Consider the following 22,256-nt stretch of genomic DNA (forward strand, 5'->3'; position numbering starts at 1 on the left):
TGGCAGGTAGTGTGTTCCTAGAAAGTTGTCTGTTTTCTCTAGGTTTTCAAATTTGTTAGAGTATAGTTTTTCATAATACTCTTTACGATCCTTTTTATTTCAGCTGGGTCTGTTGTAATGTCCCCCATTTCATTTCTTATTTGAGTTATTTGCATCCTGTCCTGTTTTTCTTTTGTCAGTTTGGCCAGTGGTTTATCGGTTTTGTTCATCCTTTTGAAGAACCAACTTTTGATTTTGTTGATTCTTTCTATTGGTTTTCTATTCTCTATTTCATTTATTTCTGCTCTGATCTGTATTATTTCTTCTGGCGGCTGTGGGCTTGTTTTGCTGTTCTCTTTCTATTTGTTGAAGTTGTGTAGCTAATGTTTTAATTTTGTCTCTTTCTTCTCTTTTGATGTGTGCATCTATTGCTCTAAATCAACCTCTGAGCACTGCCTTTGCTGTGTCCCAAAGGTTTTGGTATGATGTGTTTTCATTCTCGGAAGTTTTTTATTCCATCTCTGATTTCTTCTACTACCTAGTGGTTTTTAAGTAGGCTGCTATTCAGTTCCCATGTAACTGATTTTTTTTTTTTCCTTGCTCTTCCTGTTGTTAATTTCTACTTTGATGGCATTGTGGTCAGAGAAGATACTTTGTATTATCTCAGTGTTTTGGATTTTGTTGAGGGTTGTTCTGTGGCCAGAATAGTCTGGACACTGTTCCATGTGTGTTGGAATAGTTGGCTGATTGTGTCCTTTAGATCTTCTGTATCTTTGTCGAGTTTCTTTCTAGGTGTTCTGTCCTTTACCAAGAGTGGTGTGTTGAAGCCTCCTACTATTATTATGGAACTGTTAATTTCTCTTTTCTGTGCTGTTAGAGTTTGTTTTATGTATTTTTGAGTCCTGTCCTTTGGTGCGTAGATATTTATTAGAGTTATGCCTTTTTGATGAATTGTCCCTTTAGTCATTATATAGAGCCCTTCTTTGTTTTTTATGGTGGATTTTGTTTTAAAATCTATTTTATCTAAGATTAGTGTTTCTACTCGTGCTCTTTTTTGGTAGCTGTTTGCTTGATGTATTTTTTTCCACCCTTTCATTTTTTATAAATTTACATCTTTGTTTCTAAGATGAGTCTCTTGTAGACAGCATATTGGCGAATCCTGTTTTTTTATCCATTCTTTCACTCTCTGTCTGTTTGTGGGTGCATTTAGGCCATTTACATTCAGTGTAATTATTGATAGGTGTGAGTTTATTGCCGTCATTTTGTAGTGCTTTTTTTTGTGTGGTACAGACATTTTCTTTGTTCCTCCTATTCTCATGTGCTGAATTCCTTTTGTTTCAAGCTTTTTTTTCATGTCTTTTGTTTTTGTAGATTTCGTTTTCACTGAGACTTTATGTTTTCTTTATTTTGATGAGTAGGTTTGTTAACTTTCTTTGTGGTTACCTTGAAATTTACCCATATCTTCCTAGGTTTGAATCAGTCTATTATTACTTGTTATCACCTTGCCTTCCTCTCCATTAGAAAGTTGTATACCTACATTCCCTATTTTATTATTCTGATGTTGTTATCAATTGCAGATTAACCTTTCTGGTTCTCTGTAGTAAATCTCTTGGTTTTGGGTAGTCCCTAAGAGTTCATTTCCAAGGTTGGTATCTGGCTGGTGCGATCTTGCGTCCTAGTTCAGTCTGTGGTCTGATGTTGCTTGTTCTCAAAGCAAAGGACTTCCTTTAATAATTCTTGTAAGTTTGGTTTGGTTTTTACATATTCCTTTAACTTCTGTTTATCTGGAAATGCCCTAATTTCACCACCATATTTGAACAAGAGTTTCATAGGATATATTATTTATAGTTGACAGTTTTTTTTCTTTCAAGGTTTTATATATGTCATCCCATTGCCTTCTTGCCTACATGGTTTCTGCCAAATAATCAGAGCTTAGTCTTATTATTTCCCCTCTGTATGTGACTTTTCTTTTTTCTCAAGCTGCTCTCAGGATTCTTTCTTTGTCTTTGGTTTTAACGAGTGTGATTATTATATGCTTCGGTAATTTTCTTTTGGTGTCTAACCTATATGGGGTTTGTTGAGCTTCTTGGATGGTCAATTTTTCATCTTTCATGGTATTAGGGAAGTTTTCTGTCAGCAGTTCTTCAATGATCCCCTCTGTGTTTTCTGCTTTCTCTCCCTGCTCTAGAAATCTGATCACTTGTAAATTTTTGCTTTTGATCGTATCCCATGTAATTCTCAGGGTTTCTTCAGTCTTTTTTCTGATTTTTCCTCAGAGTTGTAGCCAAGCGTTTGCCTTCAATTTTGCTGATTTTGTTTTCCATTGTTTCAAAGCTGCTCTGTAGACCTTCTATGACACTGTCCATTTCTGTAATCTTGTTGTTTCTCTTTTGGATTTCTAACTGTTGTTTTTGTATGATTTCTAGTTGTGAATTTATTTTGACATTTTGTTCCTGTATTATTTTCCTGAATTCCTCCATTTTTGGGTCTGGATTTTCCATGAATTTGTCTGCCTTTTCCATGAATTTGTGTATTTTTCCTCATTTTTGTCAGATTTTTGCTTCATCTGAGGAATAGATCTGAATATTAGAGATTTGAATTCCCTATCAGGTGATTCAACTGGAAAGTCATCTGGTGTTTTATTTTGGATGCCTACTGGAATCATCCTGTTCTGTTTTTTTATAGTTTTGATATGGTCTGCTGTCTTCGGGACATTCAGGAGTTATTTTCTTCATTTATTGATTGTAGATTTGTTTGTTTTGTCCTGCTTCTTTGTTTTATTTGGTTATATCTGAGCAGGTGAGCTGTGCATCCTTTGTTGTTTGCTCATCTGTGGGCATGATATTTTCACCTCCTTGTCCAATGGTCAGGGCCAGTCACTCAGCTTTGGTGCAGCACGGCAGTTTCAGCTGAATGGGAGCAGCTGGATGAGTTGCTTGTGGCACATACTGAGGCCGACAGGAGGACATGGGGGTCAGTGCAGGGCTGTGCCTGTGCTGCTCAGGAGTGTGATGTTCAGTGCATGGTTCAGGTTAGGCAGGAGGGATGGGGGAGGTTGTGATGTGTGGAGCCAAGATGGGTATGGGAAAGAAGAGAGAGGAGAGAGAAACAGGAGCCAGAAAAACAAACATACAAACAAAGTGCTAAGGGAGCTTGCTGTCAGAGTAGAGAGACAAGGAACTGAGAAATGAAGAAAAGAAAAAGAGAAATAAATAAATAAAAGTTTTTTAATGCCTCCGGTGAACCCACCAGTGACCACAGAAGTGGCTCTGAGGCCTCAGGGCACAGCCCGGCTAGAAGGAGCAGAAATGGCACACAGCACCAGGTAGTCAGGAGACAGGAAAAGAAGGAAAGCAGAGAGTGATGAGAAGCTGAGAAATGCAGAAAAACAGAAAGGAAAGGAGCAAAGAAAAAATAAATTTAAAAAATAAAAAGAAAGGCCCCCAGGGATCTCACCAATGGGGCTACACAGACCAGGGAAGTGGCTCCCAAGCCATGCAGTTCACCCTGGCTAGAAGGGGCAGGGATGGCACACAGTGCCAGGTATTAAGGAGGCAGGAAAAGAAGGTAAGTAGAGAGAGATGGGAAACTGGGAAATGAAGAAAGACAAAAAGAAAAATAATGATAATAAAAAAATTTTTAAGAACGAAAAGTTCCCAGGCATCCCACTGACATGGCTGTGCAGACCGGGAAAGTGGCTCCCAAGCCATGCAGTACATCCCAGCTAGATGGGGTTCCCAAGCCATGAAAAGAAAAGGAAAACAAACAGACAAAATAAAACAAACAAAAAATTCCCTGGGCATCCCACCAGCGCAGCAGAGTGGACCAGGGAAGCAGTTCCCTATCTGAGTGATGCTTCTCAACCTGTCAAGAAGAAGCAAAGATAGCACATGGAGCCAGGTGTTTGAGAGAAAGGAGACATAGGAGGTGAGAGGCAGGGAAGAGACCAAAAGAAGCAGAAACCTGACAGGGAGCACAACACAGAACCCCTGAGGGAGCAGGAGAACAGTGGGATGCAGACCCCAAATTCTCATAAAAAGACCAGACTTAATGGTCTGACTGAGACTAGAAGAATCCCGGCGGTCATGGTCCCCAAACCTTCTGCTGGCCCAGGACAGGAACCACTCCCGAAGACAACTCATCAGACATGGAAGGGACTGGATAATGGGTAGGAGAGAGATGCTGATGAAGAGTGAGCTACTTGTATCAGGTGGACACTTGAGACTGTGTTGGCACCTCCTGTCTGGAGGGGAGATGGGAGGGTAGAGAGGGTTAGAAACGGGCAAAATCGTCCCGAAAGGAGAGACTGGAAGGAGGGAGAGGGTTGACTCATTAGGGGGAGAGTAAGTGGGAGTATGTAGTAAGGTGTATATAAGCTTATATGTGACAGACTGAATTGATTTGTAAACTTTCACTTAAAGCACAATAAAAATTATTTTAAAAAAAAGTAGTGCAAAAACTGATACATGCTACAACATAGATGAATTTTGAAAACCTTATAATGTGAAAGAAATCAGTCATAAAAGACCACATATTAGATGATCCCATTTATATGGAATGTTAGAATAGGCAAATCTATACAGATAGAAAATAGATTAGCAGTTGTCCAGAGCTAGGGGTCAGGGAGGGATGGCTGCTAAAGGATATGCAGCTTCTTTTTAGAGTGATAAAAATGTTCTAGAATTAATTAGTGTATCTCTTTTTTCTTTTAATGGTTGCAGAATTTTGTGATTATACCAAAAACTACTGGAAAGTACACCTTAAAGTGTGAATGCTGTGATATGAAAATTCTTAATAAAGCTGTTATAAAAAAAAAAAAAAAGAAGCGGAAAAAAAGCAACACCACCAACAATGAAATGGCACTGAAGGAGCCAGCCGGTGTGGGCAAGGCAAATCCAAGCAGCACAGAGCTGGCGCCTCCTGGGCTGCACACAGTTACTTGGCCTGCTGGGAAGTGGCAGAGGCTGAGTAGGGGGAAGAAGGGTGGAGGATGGGAAAGTGTATGTTGCTGGTTAGCGGGTTCTCTGTCTCCCGCTAGAAGCTCTGTGAAGCTGCTTTCCTGTACTCCCTACCTGCCAGTCTCCAATAGGGGTCCAGGATGGCGAATCCGTGCTATGTTAGCATTAGCTAATAGGGGACCTCCACTCATATCCCCCTTTGCCTTCTGTTCGCTGTCAGTTTCTTATTCCATTCGGTGCTTGGTTGAGTTCTTTATCTCATTGTTTGACACTTAGGGTTCCAGGACTGATGTTTGTCTTTGTTTTATTTAGCTTTTCATGTCTTTGCTGTGGAGGGACAGCATAGTGCTTCTGTCTACAGCACGTTGTTGGCTCCATCTCCTCTTTGATCACTTCTGAATTAGGTTTTGAATATGGTGTGTGGTTGGGTCCAGATTCACTCTTGTTTGTGGAAATCCAGTTGTCCCAGCATCATTTATTAAAGACTATTCTTTCCCTACTGAATGAGCTTGGCACCCTTGTCAAAAATCAATTAACCATAGATGTATGGGTTTGTTTTTGGACTGTCAATTCCATCCCTTTGATCTATATGCTGATCATTATACTAGTACCAAATTGTTTTGATTACTGTAGCTTTATAATATATTTTGAAATTGGGAAGTATAAGTCCCCTTACTTTATTTTTCTTTTTCAAGATTGCTTTGGCTATTTGGGGCCCCTTGCAATTTCATATCAATTTGAGAATTGGATTTTCATTTATGCTAAGAAAGATGTTGGAATTTTGATGGGTATTGCATTGAATCTTTAAGTGGTAACAATATTAAACCTTTCAATCTGTGAATGTGGAATATTCTAACATTTATTTAGGTCTACTTTAGTTTCTTTCAGTAATTCTTTTTCTTTCAGTAGTGTTTCATAGTTGTCAGTGTACAAGTCTTTCATGTCCTTGGTTAAATTTATTCCTAGGTACTTTATTCTTATAGATGCTATTATAAATGGAATTATTTCCTTAATTTCCTTTTAGAATGTTCATTGCTGACATATAAAATTCTGACTGATTTTTGTGTGTTGACTTTATATCATGCCCCTTTGCTAAATTCATTTACTAGTTCTAGTCGATTTCTGGTGGATTCTTTCTGGTCTTCTATACGTAGGATCATGTCGTATGTGAAAAGGGGTAGTTCTGCTTCTTCCTTTCTAATTTGGATGAGTTTTATTTATTTATTTTCCTAATTGCTCTGACTAGAACTTCCAGTAAAGTATTGAACAGCAGTGGTTACAGCAGGCATCCTAATATTTTTCCTGATCTTAAGGGAAAAGCTTTCAGTCTTTCCCGATTGAGTATGATGTCTGCTGTGGGTTTTTCATAAATTTTCTCTGTCATATTGAGAAATTTTCATTCTACTCCTCTGTTGTCGTCAAGTCAATTTTGACTCATAGCAACACTCTTTAACAACCTGCGATATTCAGATGACAAAAACTTGCTTGCTGAAAGTGAAGAGGACTTGAAGCACTTATTGATGAGGATCAAAGACCACAGCCTTCCGTATGGATTACAACTCAACATAAAGAAAACAAAAGTCCTCACAACTGGACCAAAAAGCAACACCATGATAAATGGAGAACAGATTGAAGTTGTCAAGGATTTCATTTACTTGTATCCACAATCAACGCCCATGGAAGCACCAGTCAGGAAATCAAATGTATTGCACTGGGCAAATCTGCTGCAAGGGATCTCTTTAAAGTGTTAAAAAGCAAACATGTCACTTTGAAGACTAAGGTGCGCCTGACCCAAGCCATGGTGTTTTCAATCACCTCATATGCATGTGAAATCTGGACGATGAATAAGAAACACCAAAGAAGAATTGATGCCTTTGAATTATGGTGTTGGTGAAGAATACTGAATATACCGTGGACTGCCAGAAGAACAAACAAATCTGCTCTTGGGAGAAATACAGCCAGGATGCTCATTAGAAGCAAGGATGGCAAGACTTGGTCTCACATACTTTGGATGTTATCACAAGGAACCAGTCCCTGGAGAAGGACACCATGCTTGGTAAAGTAGATGGTCTGCAAAAAAGAGGAAGACCCTCTATGACACAGTGGCAGCAACAATGGGCTCAAACATAGCAATGATTGTGAGGATGGCACAGGACTGGGGAGTGTTTTGTTCTGCTGTATATAAGGTTGCTATGAGTTAGAATTGATCTGGTGGCACTTAACAAAAACAACAACTTTCCTATGTTATTGAGTGATTTTTATCATGAAAGGGTGTTGGATTTTGTCAAATGCCTTCTCTGTGCCTATTGAGATGATCATGTGGTTCTTTTCCTTTGTCCTATTAATGTGGTGTATTACATTGATTGATTTTCTAATGTTGAACCACCCTTGCATTCCTTGGATAAATTCCACTTGATCATGGCGTATAAGTCATTTAATAAGCTTTGAGATTAGGGTTGCTAGTATTTTCTTAAGGATTTTTACATCTATATTAATAAGCAATATTGTTCTATTGTTTTGTTTTGCTTTTTCCTGTGATGTCTTTGTCTAGCTTTATTATCAGAGTAATGCTAACCTCATAAAGTGTTTCCTGCTCTTCTAATTTTTAAAAAGTTTAAGAACGTTAGGGATCACTTCTATAAATGTTCACTATAATTATACGCTAGTAAAGCCGTCTGGTCCAGGGCATTTCTTTGTTGGAAGATTTTTTATTACTGAGCAAATTCCTTCTAATGTTTTGGTTCTGTTGATACCTTCTTTTCTTCTTGAGTCAATGTCAGGAGCTGTTGTTTTTTTAGGAATTTGTCCATTTCATATAGATTATACGAAATTGTTCAAAGTATTCTCTTATGATCTCTTTTTTTTATTATTTTTATAGAGTCTACAATAATGTTCCTAATTCCATTTCCAATTTTAAATATTTGCATCTTCTAGGTAAAGATTTGTCAATTTTATTGATCTTTTTTTTTAAAAAAAATCAACTTCTGATTTCATTGATTACCTGTATTGGTTTTCCCTTCTCTATTTCATTTATCTCTGCTCTGATCTTTATTATCTCCTTCCTTCTGGTTGCTTTCAGTTTTGTTTGCTCTTCTTTATCTAATTTCTCAAGTTGTAAAGTTAGGTTATTGATTCACAATGTTTCATTTTTTTCTCCTTTTTAAATCTTTTTTTCTTTAATTGTGGTGAAAATATACATGACAAAACCTTCACCAACTCAACTATTCCCACATGTATAATTCAGTGACATTGATTACATTCTTCATGTTGTGCAACCTTTATCACTGTCCTTTTGCAATTGTTCCACCACCATTAACATAAACTCAATTCCCTGTTATGGATTGAATTGTGTCCCCTTAAAATGTGTGTTGTAAATCCTAATCTCTATGCCTGTGGTTATAATTTGATTTGGAAATGGGTTGTCTTTATTATGTTAATGAGGAAGGATTAGTGTAGTGTGTATCTTGAGTCAATCTCTTCTGAGATATAAAAAATATTAAACACAAACTAGCAAGCAAAGATGAGAGAAGATAGATGTCAAGCCTCATGAAGATTGCCCAGGAGCAAAAGCTCAAAAGAGACAAGGACCTTCCTCCAGAGCTGACAGACAAAGAAAGAAAGCCTTCCCCTAGAGTAGAAACCCTGAGTTCAGACTTCTACCCTAAGCTGTGAGAAAACAAATTTGTTTGTTAAAGCTACTTGTCTCAATGTCAGGATATAAGCCGTCATGGCCATCTATTGCACCTAGACTCTCATTCCCATGTGGCTCTGAACATCCATTCTTCTACCCCCAGGGTAGCCTAGCAGAGCCTGGAGTGGCTGGAGTCCCTGGACCACTGTCACCTTGGTCACAAGAAGGAAGAACTTGTCTAAGAACGCACCATTTCATATGTTCATTTTCTATGTGAGCTGTGATGTAGGAAAAGTTGGGAAGCACTAATTGAATCTAACCCAATCCTCCTTTTCCTCCTTCTCAAAATCCTCTGGAAATTCCATCTGCAATCAGAAAACTCCCCTATACCCTCAATCCATCTGTCTTGGTCATCTAGTGCTGCTATAACAGAAATACCACAAGTGGATGGCTTTAACAAAGAGAAGTTTATTCTCTCACAGTCCAGTATGCTAGAAGTCCGAATTCAGGGCGCAGGCTCCAGGGGAAAGCTCTCTCTCTTTTGGCTCTGAAGGAAGGTCCTTGTGATGCATCAGTCTTCCTTTGGTCTGGGAGCATCTCACACAGGAACCTCAGGTCCAAAGGACACACTCTGCTCCTAGCACTTCTTTCTTGGTGGTATGACCTTTCCAACTCTGCTTGCTTCCCTTTCGTTTTTATATTTTGGGAGATAAAAGGTGGTGCAGGCCACACCCCAGGGAAACTCCCTTTACATTGGATCAGGAATGTTACATCCCACCCTAATCCATTTTAACCACAGGGAGAGATTATGATTTATAACATGTAAGAAAATCACAAAATGGAGGACAACCACACATGGCCTAACCAAGTTGACACATATTTTGGGGAGACACAATTCAATCCATTATACCATCCTTAGAATGTCTCTGAATTAAAATCTGGCCATCCCCTGAAGACAGTTTCCCTACAACTCTGAACACACTAAAAGATGACCCAACCTGAGAAGGGGACTAGGGCTGCAGTTTTCCTCAGTAGCATCCCTGCTGTTCTGGATCAATCCCAGGTTCTGGGTCAAACAACACCTCTTCACACCCTGTTAGTAAAACCTAATCTGTAACAACCTCTGACAGCTAGAGATGTGTTCCCAGAAGTGACGAGTAGAAAGACTCATATGAAGTAACCCAGATCCCATCCGTGTCTCCACTATGGATTCAATGCCTCTACCATCCACACTAGTCTTGTCACCTCTATTATAGTTGTTAACACACACTCTCTGGTCTTATGTATATAGTAGACACAGTGAAACCTGTGAGAGGCAGAACTCGATGGAGCTGCCTTATTTTTCTGGGTCTTGCAAGTTTTCCACCTTTGACAGGGTGCAGCCTTACCACTTTTCTATCACTATTAGCGGAAAATAGTTTTCTTCTCTGACAGTTTGCTGCCTTGCACTGGTTCTGGCTTTCGTCAGTTTTACTGTACTTTTATCTCTCTCACTGGAATGCAACCTTTCTGAGAGCTGGAGCTATAATTTACTAAGCTCTGTAGCATGAGTTTGCACGCACACGCGCACACAAAAAATCAGTGTTTACCTGTTCCTTGGTGAAGTCCTTTCCCTGGGATTGTTCATCTCCCATAGCAACAATACACAGTAGAATGTGTTGGAAATACTACTCATTTTCCACAGGGAGAAATACATAAAGTCTGCCTGACAAATATAAGGGATCACTTGCACTGCCAGGTCCTAGCAAGGAGTCCAGGCCTGGGCCACTCTTTGTCCTTACATAAGGACAAAGCAGAAAACAGGTGATAATGAGGGTTATTCAGACACTCAGTAATGTATAGCTCTGGGATCTGCCTCAGCGGCACAAGGAGAGCCACTCATCTCAACCCCGTCGGCATTCATTAGAGAATAAATAAGGCTATTTCGAGCATCTAATTGTACTGGGAGTGGGGGAAGGGGAATTGTTTTCCAAGAATATGTACAGCAACTTAAGTTAGTCCACTCATAGCATTTGTTCCATGTGTTAAAAAAATATCCTTGTGCGTGCTGGGACTTTAATAAAAATGTCCTTTATCCCTTGGGATTTCTGTATGAATAATTCATGCTATTCAAATATAGATGCCTAGAACTCTTCTTTAAGACAAATTAGTAATGTATAATCATTGGCATTTAGGCTGATCATTTGGTAGGGCAAAAGGGCATTGATTTTGAGACTAGAGGGACACCAGAGGTCATGGTCCTCAGACCCTCTGTTAGCCCAAGACTGGAACCATTCCTGAAGCCAACTCTTCAAACAGGGATTGGACTGGACTCTAAGACAGAAAATGATACTGGTGAGGAGTGAGCTTCTTGGCTCAAGTAGACACACGAGACTATGTGGGCAGCTCCTGTCTGGAGGCAAGATGAGAAGGCAGATGGGGACAGGAGCTGGTTGAATGGACACGGGGAATATAGGGTGGAGAGGAGGGGTGTGCTGTCTCATTAGGGGGAGAGCAGCTAGGAGTACATAGCAAGGTGTGTATAAGTTTTTGTATGAGAGACTGACTCGATTTGTAAACTTTCACTTAAAGCACAATAAATAAAAAAATAGAAAAAGGACATGGATTTACAGTTTGAGGACCAGTTTTTAAGCAAGGGCTGTCATTAACTAGCTCCGTGACCCTGATAAAAACTTTGCCTCCCCCAGTCTGTTTCTTCTTTCATCAAATGTGAAAACAATCCCTCATAGGCGAATCGCACTGAGGATTTAAATGTTACACGTTAAAGGTGCTTTGTAAACTAAAGCACTGCAAAAGTATCAGTCATCTATTGCATTAGAAGTTCCAGAACCTGGCATGAGACCTGGCACAGAGATAGTGCTCGATATTTGTAGTATAAATGAGCATATTCCACTGAAAGGCTATGTGACCTCAGCCAAGAAAATTAATCTCTGTCTCTCTTGGGCATCCTCTGATAACACGTTCCCCCTTGATCACTGGGCTACAGCCATGCTGTTCTTTTTCCTGTTCTTTCAACGCACCAAGTGCATTGCTGCCTGAGGGCCTTTGCACCTGCTGTTCTCTCTACCTGAGAAACCCTTCCCCAGGTCTTTGCATGGCTGTCCCTTCTCATCAATCAGGTCTTAGCTCAAATGTCATTTTCTTCAGAGGCTTTCCCCAGTTACCCTGCCTAATGTTCCTCCAACATTATTCACTCAATTTGTATTCCTGTTTTATTTTCTCCTTAGCACTTATTACTTTCTGAAATGCTCTTATCTGTTAACTTGCTTTATTATACTGTCCTCCACTAAAAAAAAAAAAACTCTACTAGAGCTTCCTTGTATGTTTTGTTCACTGCTGTATTACAGTGCCCAAAACATCACCTAGTTCATAGTAAACAATTGAATAAAGTTCAAATAAGGAAATCACATTAAAAACTTTGTTCACTCAACAAGTATTTTATATATACCTACTAAGGGCTGACTTAATTATTGTTGTTGTTAGGCACTGTCGAGTCAGTTCTGATGCATAGCAACCCTATGCACAACAGAACAAAACACTGCCCGGTCCTGCACCATCCTTACAATCGTTGTGATGCTTGAGCCCATTGTTGCAGCCACTGTGTCAATCCATCTTGTTGAAGGTCTTCTTCTTTTCCACTGACCCTGTACTTTCCCAAATATGATGTCCTTCTCCAGGGACTGATCCCTCCTGACAACATGTCCAAAGTATGTAAGATGCAGTCTTGCCATCCTTGCTTCTAAGCAGCATCCTGGTTGTACTTCTTCCAAGACAGATTTGTTCATTCTTTTGGCAGTCCACAGTATATTCAATATTCTTTACCAACACCACAATTCAAAGGCATCAATTCTTCTTCAGTCTTCCTTATTCATTGTCCAGCTTTCGCATGCATATGATGTGACTGGAAATACCATGGCTTGGGTCAGGTGCACTTTAGTCTTCAAGGTGACATCTTTGCTCTTCAACGCTTTAAAGAGGTCCTTTGCAGCAGATCTGCCCAATGCAATGCATCTTTTGATTTCTAGACTGCTGCTTCCATCGGTGTTGATTGTGGCTCCAAGTAAAATGAAATCCTTGACAACTTCAATCTTTTCTCCGTTTATCACGATGCTTCTTATTGGTCCAGTTGTGAGGATTTTTGTTTTCTTTATGTTGAGGTGTAATCCATACTGAAGGCTATGGTCTTTGGTCTTCATTAGTAACTGCTTCAAGTCCTCTTCACTTTCAGCAAGCAAGGTTTTGTCATCTGCATAACGCAGGCTGTTAATGAGTCTTCCACCAATCCTGATGCCCCATTCTTCTTCATATAGTCCAGCTTAATCACTGGAAATACCTTTTTTCAACAACATAAACAATGACTATACAGGTGGATGTTGCCAGATGGGATACACAGGAATCAAATCAACTACATCTGCAGAAAGAGATGATGGAGAAGCTCAATATCATCACTAAGAACAAGGCCAGGGGCCGACTGTGGAACAGACCATCAATTGCTCATATGCAAGTTCAAGTTGAAGCTGAAGAAAATTAAACCAAGTCCATAAGAGCCAAAGTACAGCTTTGAGTATATATTACCTGAATTTAGACACCACCTCAAGAATAGATTTAATACACTGAACGCTAATGACTGAAGACCAGACAACCTGCAGGATGACAACAAGGATATCATACATGAGGAATGCAAAAGGTAATTAAGAAGACAGGAAAGAAAGAAAAGACCAAAACGGGTGTCAAAAGAGACTCTGAAACTTACTCTGGAATGTAGAGTAGCTAAATAAATGGAAGAAATGATGAAGTAAGAGAGTTGAACAGAAGATTTCAAAGGGCAGCTCGAAAAGACAAAGTAAAGTATTGTAACGAAAAGTGCGAAGATCTGTAGTTAGAAAACCAAAAGAAAAGAACACACTTAACATTTTTCAAGTTGAAAGAACTGAAGAAAAAATTCAAGCTTTTAGTTGCAATACTGAAGGATTCTAAGGGCAAAAAATTGAACGGTACAGAAAGCATCAAAAGAAGATGGAAGAGCCCCCGAACGTCCTTTTAACTCAGTGCTGGGGTCACTCCTGAGGTTCGCCATTTGGCCAAAGATGAGATGGGCCCATAAAACAAAACAAGACTGGATGGGCACACCAGCTCAGAGGCAGAGATGACGAGGCAGGAGGAGACAGGAAAGCTGGTAACGGGGAACCCAAGGTCAAGAAGGGGAGAGTGTTGACATGTCATGCAGTTGGCAACGAACATCACAAAACAATATGTGTATTAATTGTTTGATGAGAAACTAATTTGCTCTGTAAATCTTCATCTAAAGTACAATTTTTAAAAAATGCCAATTTAAAAAAAAAAAAGAAGAAGAAGGAAAGAGAATACACAGAGTCACTGTACCAAAAAGAATTGGTCGACATTCCACCACTTCAGGAGATAGCATATGATTAAAGATCAATGGTATTAAAGGAAGAAGTCCATGCCGTACTGAAGGTATTGGCGAAAACAAGCACCAGGAATTGACAGAATATCAACCGAGATGCTTCGACAAATGGTAGCAATGCTGGGAGCATTCATTCACCCATGCCAACAAATTTGGAAGACAGCTACCTGGCCAACTGACTGGGAGACATCCATATTCATGCCCATTCCAAAGAAAGGTGATCCAACAGAATGTGTAAATTATTGAACATTATTATCACCAATAGCACATACCAGTAAAATTTTTCTGAAGATAATTCAAAAATGGTTGCAGCAGTATATACACAGGAAACTGCCAGAAATTCAAGCCAGTTTCAGAAGATGACGTGGAACAAGGGATATCACTGCTGATGTCAGATGGATCTTGGCTGAAAGCAGAGAATGCCAGGAAGATGTTTACCTGTGTTTTATTGACTATGCAAAGGCATTCATCTGTGTGGATCATAACAAATTATGGATAACATTGTGAAGAATGGGAATTCCAGAACACTTAATTGTGCTCATGAGGAACCTGTACACAGACCAAGAAGCAGTCATTCAAACCAAACAAGGGAATGCTGTATGGTTTAAAATCAGAAAAGGTGTGTGCCAGAGTTGTACTCTTCTACCATACTTATTCAATCTGTATGCTGAGCATATAGTTCGAGAAGCTGGTCTATATGAAGAACATGGCAACAGGATCAGAGGAAGACTAATTAACAACCTGCTATATGCAGATAACACAACCTTCGTTCCTGAAAGTGAAGAAGACTTGAAGCACTTACTGATGAAGATCAAAGACTACAGCCCTCAGTATGGACTACCCCTCAACGTAAAGAAAACAAAAAGCCTCAAAACTAGACCAATAGGCAACATGATGATAAACGGAGAAAAGGATTTCACTTTACATGGATCCATAATCAATACTCATGGAAGCAGCAGTCAAGAAATCAAAAGATGTATTGCATTGGGCAAATCTGCTGCAAAAGACCTCTTTGAAGTGTTAAAAAGCAAATGTGTCATTTTGAGGACTAACGTGCACCTACCTACCTCAAGTCATGATATTGTCAATCACCTCATATGCATGCTCATCATGTGTCTGTCAGTTTGTCATACTATAGTGACTTCCATGTTGTTGTGATACTAGAAGCTTTGCCACTGGTATTTCAAATACCAGCAGGGTCATCCTTGGTTTCAGCAGAGCTTCCAGACTAAGACAGACTAGGAAGAACCTGGCAGTCTATTTCTGAAAAAATTGGCCAGTGAAAATCTTATGAATAGCAGCTGAACATTGTCTGATATAGTACCAGATAAGCCTCAGGTCGGGGAAAAAAAAAAAAAATGCCGTTGAGTCGATTCTGACTCATAGTAACCCTGTATGGCAGTCTAGAACTGCCACATAGGGTTTCCAAGGAGCAGCTGTGGATTTGAACTGCCAACCTTTTGGTTAGCAGCCAAGCTCTTAAGCACTATGCCACCAGGAAGGCACTTAAGATATGACTGGGGAAGAGCTGCCTCCTCAAAGTAGAGTCCACCTTAATGGTACAAATGGAGTAAGGTTTCAGGACTTTCATTTCCTGATGTGCATGACTCATAATGAAAAGAGCTCCAAAAATCTGTTAATAATATCCATTAATAATATGAACATGGAATGTACAAAGTATGGATCTAGGAAAATTGGAAGTTGTCAAAAATGAAATGGAATGCACGAAGATTGATATCCTAGGCATTAGTGAGCTGAAATGAACTGGAATTGGCCATTTTGAATCACATAATCATATGGTCTACTATGCCAATAATGACAAATTGAAGAGCAATAGCGTCGCATTCATCTCAAAAAGAACATTTTAAGATCTATCCTGAAATACAACACTGTCAGTGATAGGATAATATTCACACACCTACAAAGAAGACCAATTAATACAACTATTACTCAAATTTACACACCAACCAGTAAGCACAGAGATGAAGAAACTGAAGATTTTTACCAACTTTTACAGTCTGAAATTGATCGAAAAATGCTGTTGAGATGCATTGATAATTACCGGCAATTCGAATGTCAAAGTTGGGAACAAAGAAGAGTTGATAGCTAGAAAATATGGCCTTGGTGACAGAAACAACACCAGAGACCCATGATGGAACTTTGCAAGACCAGCCACTTCTTCATGGCAAATACCATTTTTCAACAACATAAATGGCAGCTATACACATTTTTTTTTATATACACATGGACCTCGCCAGATGGAAATCACAGGAATCAAATTGATTACATCTGTGGAAAGAGATGACGGAAAAACTCAGTATCATCTGTCAGCACAAGGTCAGGGGCTGACCGTGGAACAAATCATCAATTGCTCATATGCAAGTTCAAGCTGAAGTTGAAGAAAATTAGAATGAGTTCACTAGAGCCAAAGTACAACCTTAAGTATATCCCACCTGAATTTAGAGACTATCTCAAGAGTAGATTTGACTCATTGAACATTAATGACTGAAGACTGGACTAGTTGTGGAATGACGTCAAGAACATCATACGTGAAGAAAGCAAGAGGTCATTAAAAAGACAGGGAAGAAAGGAAAGACCAAAATGGACATCAGAAAAGACTCTGAAACTTGCTTTTGAAAACAGAGTAGCTAAAGCAAATGAAGAAATGATGAATTAAAGGGCTGAACGGAAGATTACAAAGGGCAGCTTGAGAAGACAAAGTAGAGTATTATAATGAAATGTGCAAAGACGTGGAGATAGAAAACCAAAAGGGAAGAACACACTCGGTGCTTCTCAATCTGAAAGAACTGAAGAAAAAATTCAAGCCTCAAGTTGGAATAGTGAAGGATTCTATGGGGAAAATACTAAACAACTCAGGAAGCATCAAAAGAAGATGGAAGGAAAATACAGAATCACTGCACTAAAAAGAATTGGTCGACATCCAACCATTTCAGGAGGTAGCATATGATCAAGAATCAATGGTACTGAAGGAAGAAGCCCAAGCCAAGACATTTGGAAGATAGATACCTGGCCAACTGACTGGAAGAGATCTATAATTGTACCCATTCCAAAGAAAGGTGATCCAGCAGAATGCAGAAATTATCAAACAATATCATTAATATCACATACAAGTAAACATTTTGGTGAAGATCATTCAAAAGCAGTTGCAGCAGTATATCAACAGAGAACTGCCAAAAATTCTAGCCAGATTCAGAAGATAATGTGGAATAAGGGATATCATTGCTGATGTCAGATGGATCTTGGTTGAAAGCAGAGAATACCAGAAAGAATACATGTGTTTTATTGACCATCCAAAGGCATTTGACTGTGTGGATCATAACAAATTATGGGTAACATTGTGAAGAACAGGAAGTCTAGAACACTTAATTGTGCTCATGAGGAGCCTCTACATAGATCAAGACGCAGTTGTTCTAACAGAACAAGGGGACACTGTGTGGTTTAAAGTCAGGAAAGGTGTACGTCAGGGTTGTATCCTTTCACCATACCTATTCAATCTGTATGCTGAGTAAATAATCTGAGAAAGTGGAATGCGGCATCAGAATTGGAGGAAGATTAACAACCTGCAATATGCATTAGACACAACCTTCCTTGCTGAAAGTGGACTTGAAGCACTTACTAATGAAGATCAAAGACCACAGCCTTCAGTAGGGATTACACCTCAACATAAAGAAAACAAAAGTTCTCACAACTGGATCAATAACAATAAGCAACATCGTGATAAATGGAGAAACTATTGAAGTTGTCAAGGATTCCATTTTACTTGGATCCACAATCAATGCCCATGGAAGCGGCAGTCAAGAAATCAAACGATGTATTGCACTGTGAAAATCTGCTGCAAAAGACCTCTTTAAAGTGTTAAAAAGCAAAGACGTCACTTTAAGGACTAAGGTGCGCCTGATCCAAGCCATGGTATTTTCAATGGCCTCATATGCGTTTGAAAGCTGGACAATGAATAAGGAAGACAGAAGAATTACTGATGCCTTTTAATTATGGTGTTAGCCAAAATGTTGAATACATCATGGACTGCCAGAAGAATGAACAAATCTGTCTTGGAAAAAGTATAGCCAGAATGCTCACTAGAAGCAAGGATGGCAAGACTTCATCTCACATACTTTGGACATGTCATTAGGAGGGACCAGTCCCTGGAGATAGACATCACGCTTGCTAGCGGGTCAGTGAAAAATAGGATCCTCAATGAGATGGATTGACACACTGGCTGCAACAATGGACTCAAGCATAACAATGATAGTGAGGATGGCGCAGAACTGGGCAGTGTTTTATTCTGTTGTACACAGATAGGGTCACTATGAGTAGTAACCGACTCGACGGCATAACGAACAAAACATATGCATGCAAAAGCTGTATAATGAATAAGGAAGACCAAAGAAGAATTCATATGCCTTTGAATTATGGTATTGGCAAATAATATTGAATATACCATGGACACCAGAAGAACAAACAAGCCTGTCTTAGAAGTAGAGCCAGAGTCCTCCTTGGGGGTGAAGATGGCGAGATTTCATCTCACATATTTTGGACAAGTTATCAGCAGGGACCAGTCCCTGGAAAAGGACATCACGCCTGGTAAGGTAGAGGGTCAGCAAAAAAGAGGAAGATCCTCAGCAAGATGGATTGACAGAGTGCCTGCAACAAGGGGCTCAAACATAGCAACGACTGTGAGAATGATGCTGGACCTGGCAACGTTTTGTTCTGTTGTACATGCCGTCTCTATGAGTTGGAGCCGATTTGACGGCACCTAACAACAAGGCTCTGGGCCAAGCTCTATTTCAAGGTGATGAGGATTCAGCTGAGAACAAAATAAAGAAACACCCTTTCTTCCTTGAGCCTTGCCTTTTAGTGGGGAGACAATAAACAAGATAAAAAGTAAAATATATACTATGTCTAATAATGATGTGTTAAGGAGAAAAAAAAAAGCAGGAAAGGTGGACATGAAGTGTGGATAAAGGGGTAAAATTTGAGATAGGGTAGCCAGGGGAGAAATTTTTGGTAGTGTTGCTGTTGTTAGCTGCCATCAAGTCAGCCCAGACTCATCACAACCCCTGACCATTGAGCTCTATGGAGTTTTCATCGGCTAATCTTTAGAAGTAGATCACCAGGCCTTTCCTCCTAGTCCGACATAGTCTGGACTGAATCCTGTTCAACATCATAGCAACACACAAGCCTGCACTGACAGCTGGGTGGTTGCACCATGAGGTGCACTGGCCAGCAATCCAACGCAGGTCCTCAGCATGGAAGGAGAGAATTCTTAGGTAGGGTAGCCAGGGAAAGAAGCCGGGAATTGCACCTTGAGACCATCTGGGGGAAATGCATTCCAGGAGGCCAGTGTGATCCCGGTAGAAATGAAGGAAGTGTAAGCTGAGTAACAAAGGAAATGAGGCCAGGGAGGGTAAGGGAGTCAGATTGTGGAGGACCATGTTGGTCAAGGTAAGAACTTTGGCTCTGATGAAGTGTGAGATGGCAGCCATTGGAGGATTTGCACAGAGGAGTACTATGATCGTTGCTACAAGAGGAACCCTGGACTGCTGGGTCCTTGATGGCCAAGAAAAAGAACAGTGAGGAGCCTACTGCAATAATCTAGGCAAGAGTTGGTGGCTCCAGAAGATGAGAGGAGGAGCAGGTCTGAGGTTGGAAGATAAAATTTCGGATTTGGACAGTTACGTTGGAGAAGTAGGCAACTGGATGTAGAAGTCTGCAGTTCAGGGGAAGGTCTAGGCTGAGGAACTCGACATATTAGCAGTAATCGAATCATGGAGATAAAGCCACGGCTCTACCACTTCCTAGTAGCACTCTTGATTAAACCAATTCCTGGTTCTGGGCCTCAGTTTCTCTACCAGTAAAGTGGGGAAAATATTTCCAGATAACAGGGCGTTCGTGAGAAAGAAATGCGAGTGCTAAAGGCTGACCGTAGGCAAGATGAGGACCCAGAGCCACGGGTCGCACGTGCCCTTCCCGTAGAGAGAGGCTGCTGTGGCCCCGGACACCGGCTTGCCTACCGACAACCAATGCTCCCAGGTTCCAGTAGCAGCATAGAATAAAGGTGCCACACTGGGCGCCGCGACGCGGTCTGCAGCGCCCAAACCTCGCGAGATTTGTTGGCCGGGCATAGTGGCCCTAGACCCACATCTCGCGAGACCAAGGCGCGTGAGTGGCTCTCGGCCGGTTTGGGCTTGCGGGAAAGATGGAACATCCCACGTTGGGCACCGCGGAGGCCGCGGACGGCGGAGGGGCCGGGCCGTACAACAGCTCGGAGGAGCGGGAGGGCCGGGAACCGGACGGGGCGCGCCGCCTGTGGGAAGCGGTGTCCGGGGCCCAACCTGCGGGGAGGGAGGAAGGTGAGTCCAGGAGCCTCAGCGACAAGAAGCCCGTCACCCGCCTGCTCGGCCCGAGGTGTGTGGCGGGAGCGCCTGGCGGACCGCGGACCACACTCGCGGGTCACAGTCACACCCCCTGGCGCCCGGCCCGCCCCCTCGCGTGACGCGCGCGGTGACTCCGGGGCTAGTGTTCCTCACCACGGCCGAGGCACCGTGAGTCCCCTCCCCCGAAAATCAGGGCCGCGGCACCCCAAGATTCAGGCCCTCGCGTGCAAATCATCAAGGACCTTCTCACCCTCTGGCCACAGGTTTTGTCCCCGCCCTCTTCACCTACCTGAGCGCCGCTCTTCCCTAGACATTTCCCAACATACCTGCAGCGAAGCCGAGTACCCCTCACCATCTCTCCCTGACTCCCCACCATCCCAGTTCCCAGTCCCCCCACCCTTAGTGTCTCTCGTCTTTCTCCTCTCAACCCCCACACTTCCGAGGGCTCTGAAAAATATCTGCTTTCTCTTTTTGTTCTTTCTGGCCTTGGTGACAGCCCTGGCTTACCCCTGTTTCTAGATGTCCAGCGTCTACTGCTGGGTTCCTTTTCTGAGATGGGAGCCAGAAGCCTGAGAAACTGGCTTAAATTTGCTTTGACCCCAGCTTCTTTGGAGCCCACCGCCCTCTGCAGCGTCAGCTAGGTAGTTCTATCCTGCTGTACTCAAACCATCTGGGCTTCTGTGCAAATCCCGCCAGGTATCTGCAGGGAAATTAGGTTTCTCTAATAGTTTGCTTGCTGAGCAGACTAATCTTAGAAAATTTAATGAATTGTTTGTGAACTGATTGCTTTGAGATAAACATAAATTTTTGACCCTATCCAAGGCAGATATGTTTAAATTTGAGGTGATACACAGACTCTACCCTGGTGTGTACTTCTTCAGTTTAAGAACAAGTTTAGTCTGACTTCCAAATTAAGATGTGTAGCATCTCTGTGTTCCAACTCATGCTTTCAAACTTGTTAGGTACAAAGTAACTCCCCTCCTAATTTTCTTTTAATTTGACAAACATTGGCTCATGCCTGCTCTGTTCCTAGCAGTGGCTGGGCATCAGAACTACAAAGATGAGGAAGGTACTGTCCTTGCCCTGGAGAGGCTGCAGTCTAGTCCACCAAGCAGACACCAAAACAGTTTTAAAATGTGTAATGGGTGCAGTTTGGGGGAGCACAAACAGGAAATGACCTTTGGTCTAGGGGGAAAGGGAGGGCATGCTCTGGACCTTGAAGCACTAGGTCTGAAAAGTGAACTGTGTATGTGTGCATGAATGTGCAGTGTTACTTATGACCCAGTCCATCCTCCTATTGTCAGTTCTCCCGTATTTGTATAAGGTCCAGGTAGATAATCTGCTACACCAATTTCTACTCACTTTGGTTGTTTTTGTAACAGCTTTATTGAGTTATAATTTACATACCATAAAATTCACCATTGTAATTGTACAATTCAATGATTTTAGTAAAAGTGTAGAGTTGTGTAACCATTACATCAATCCCGTTCTAGAAAATTTCCATCACTCCACATCACTCCTTTGCGGTAAATTCTCACTCCCACCCCCGCCTTAAAAAAAAAAAAAACCACCAAACCGGTTGTTGTGAGCCAATTCCGACTCATAGCTACCCTATAGGATGGAGTAGAACTCCCCTAAAGGGTTTCCAAGGAGTGGCTGGTGGATTTCAACTGCCGACCTTTTTTTTGATTAGCAGCAGTAACACTTAACCGCTACGCCACCAGGGCTCCCCCCTGCCTTGGGCAACCACTAGCCTGTTTTCTGTCTCTGTAAATAATTTGTCTTTTGGAATCATACAATGTGTAGTCCTTCGCATTTGGCATCTTCTCCTTAGCATGTTTTTGAGGTCCATCCAAGTTGTAGCATGT

General features: G+C 41.2%; 1 protein-coding gene across 3 annotated transcripts in view; it reads left to right on the forward strand.

The window, feature by feature from the left end:
* Positions 1-18,835: 18,835 nt before the first annotated feature.
* The window catches only part of ZNF346 (zinc finger protein 346), a 58,622-nt gene continuing 55,201 nt past the window's right edge, over positions 18,836-22,256 (forward strand). For 2 of the 3 annotated variants that reach the window (XR_010321027.1, XM_003404682.4), the window contains exon 1: positions 18,838-20,364. Coding sequence is in view for 2 of the 3 variants with exons in the window: in XM_003404682.4 (XP_003404730.1) it covers positions 20,211-20,364 (154 nt within the window). In the remaining variant the exon portion in view is untranslated. Of the gene's footprint in view, positions 20,365-22,256 lie in introns of all 3 variants that reach the window. The other variant, XM_023551766.2, reaches the window with a different exon arrangement.

Source organism: Loxodonta africana, chromosome 2, assembly GCF_030014295.1.
Source record: "Loxodonta africana isolate mLoxAfr1 chromosome 2, mLoxAfr1.hap2, whole genome shotgun sequence".
Classification (NCBI taxonomy): domain Eukaryota; kingdom Metazoa; phylum Chordata; class Mammalia; order Proboscidea; family Elephantidae; genus Loxodonta; species Loxodonta africana.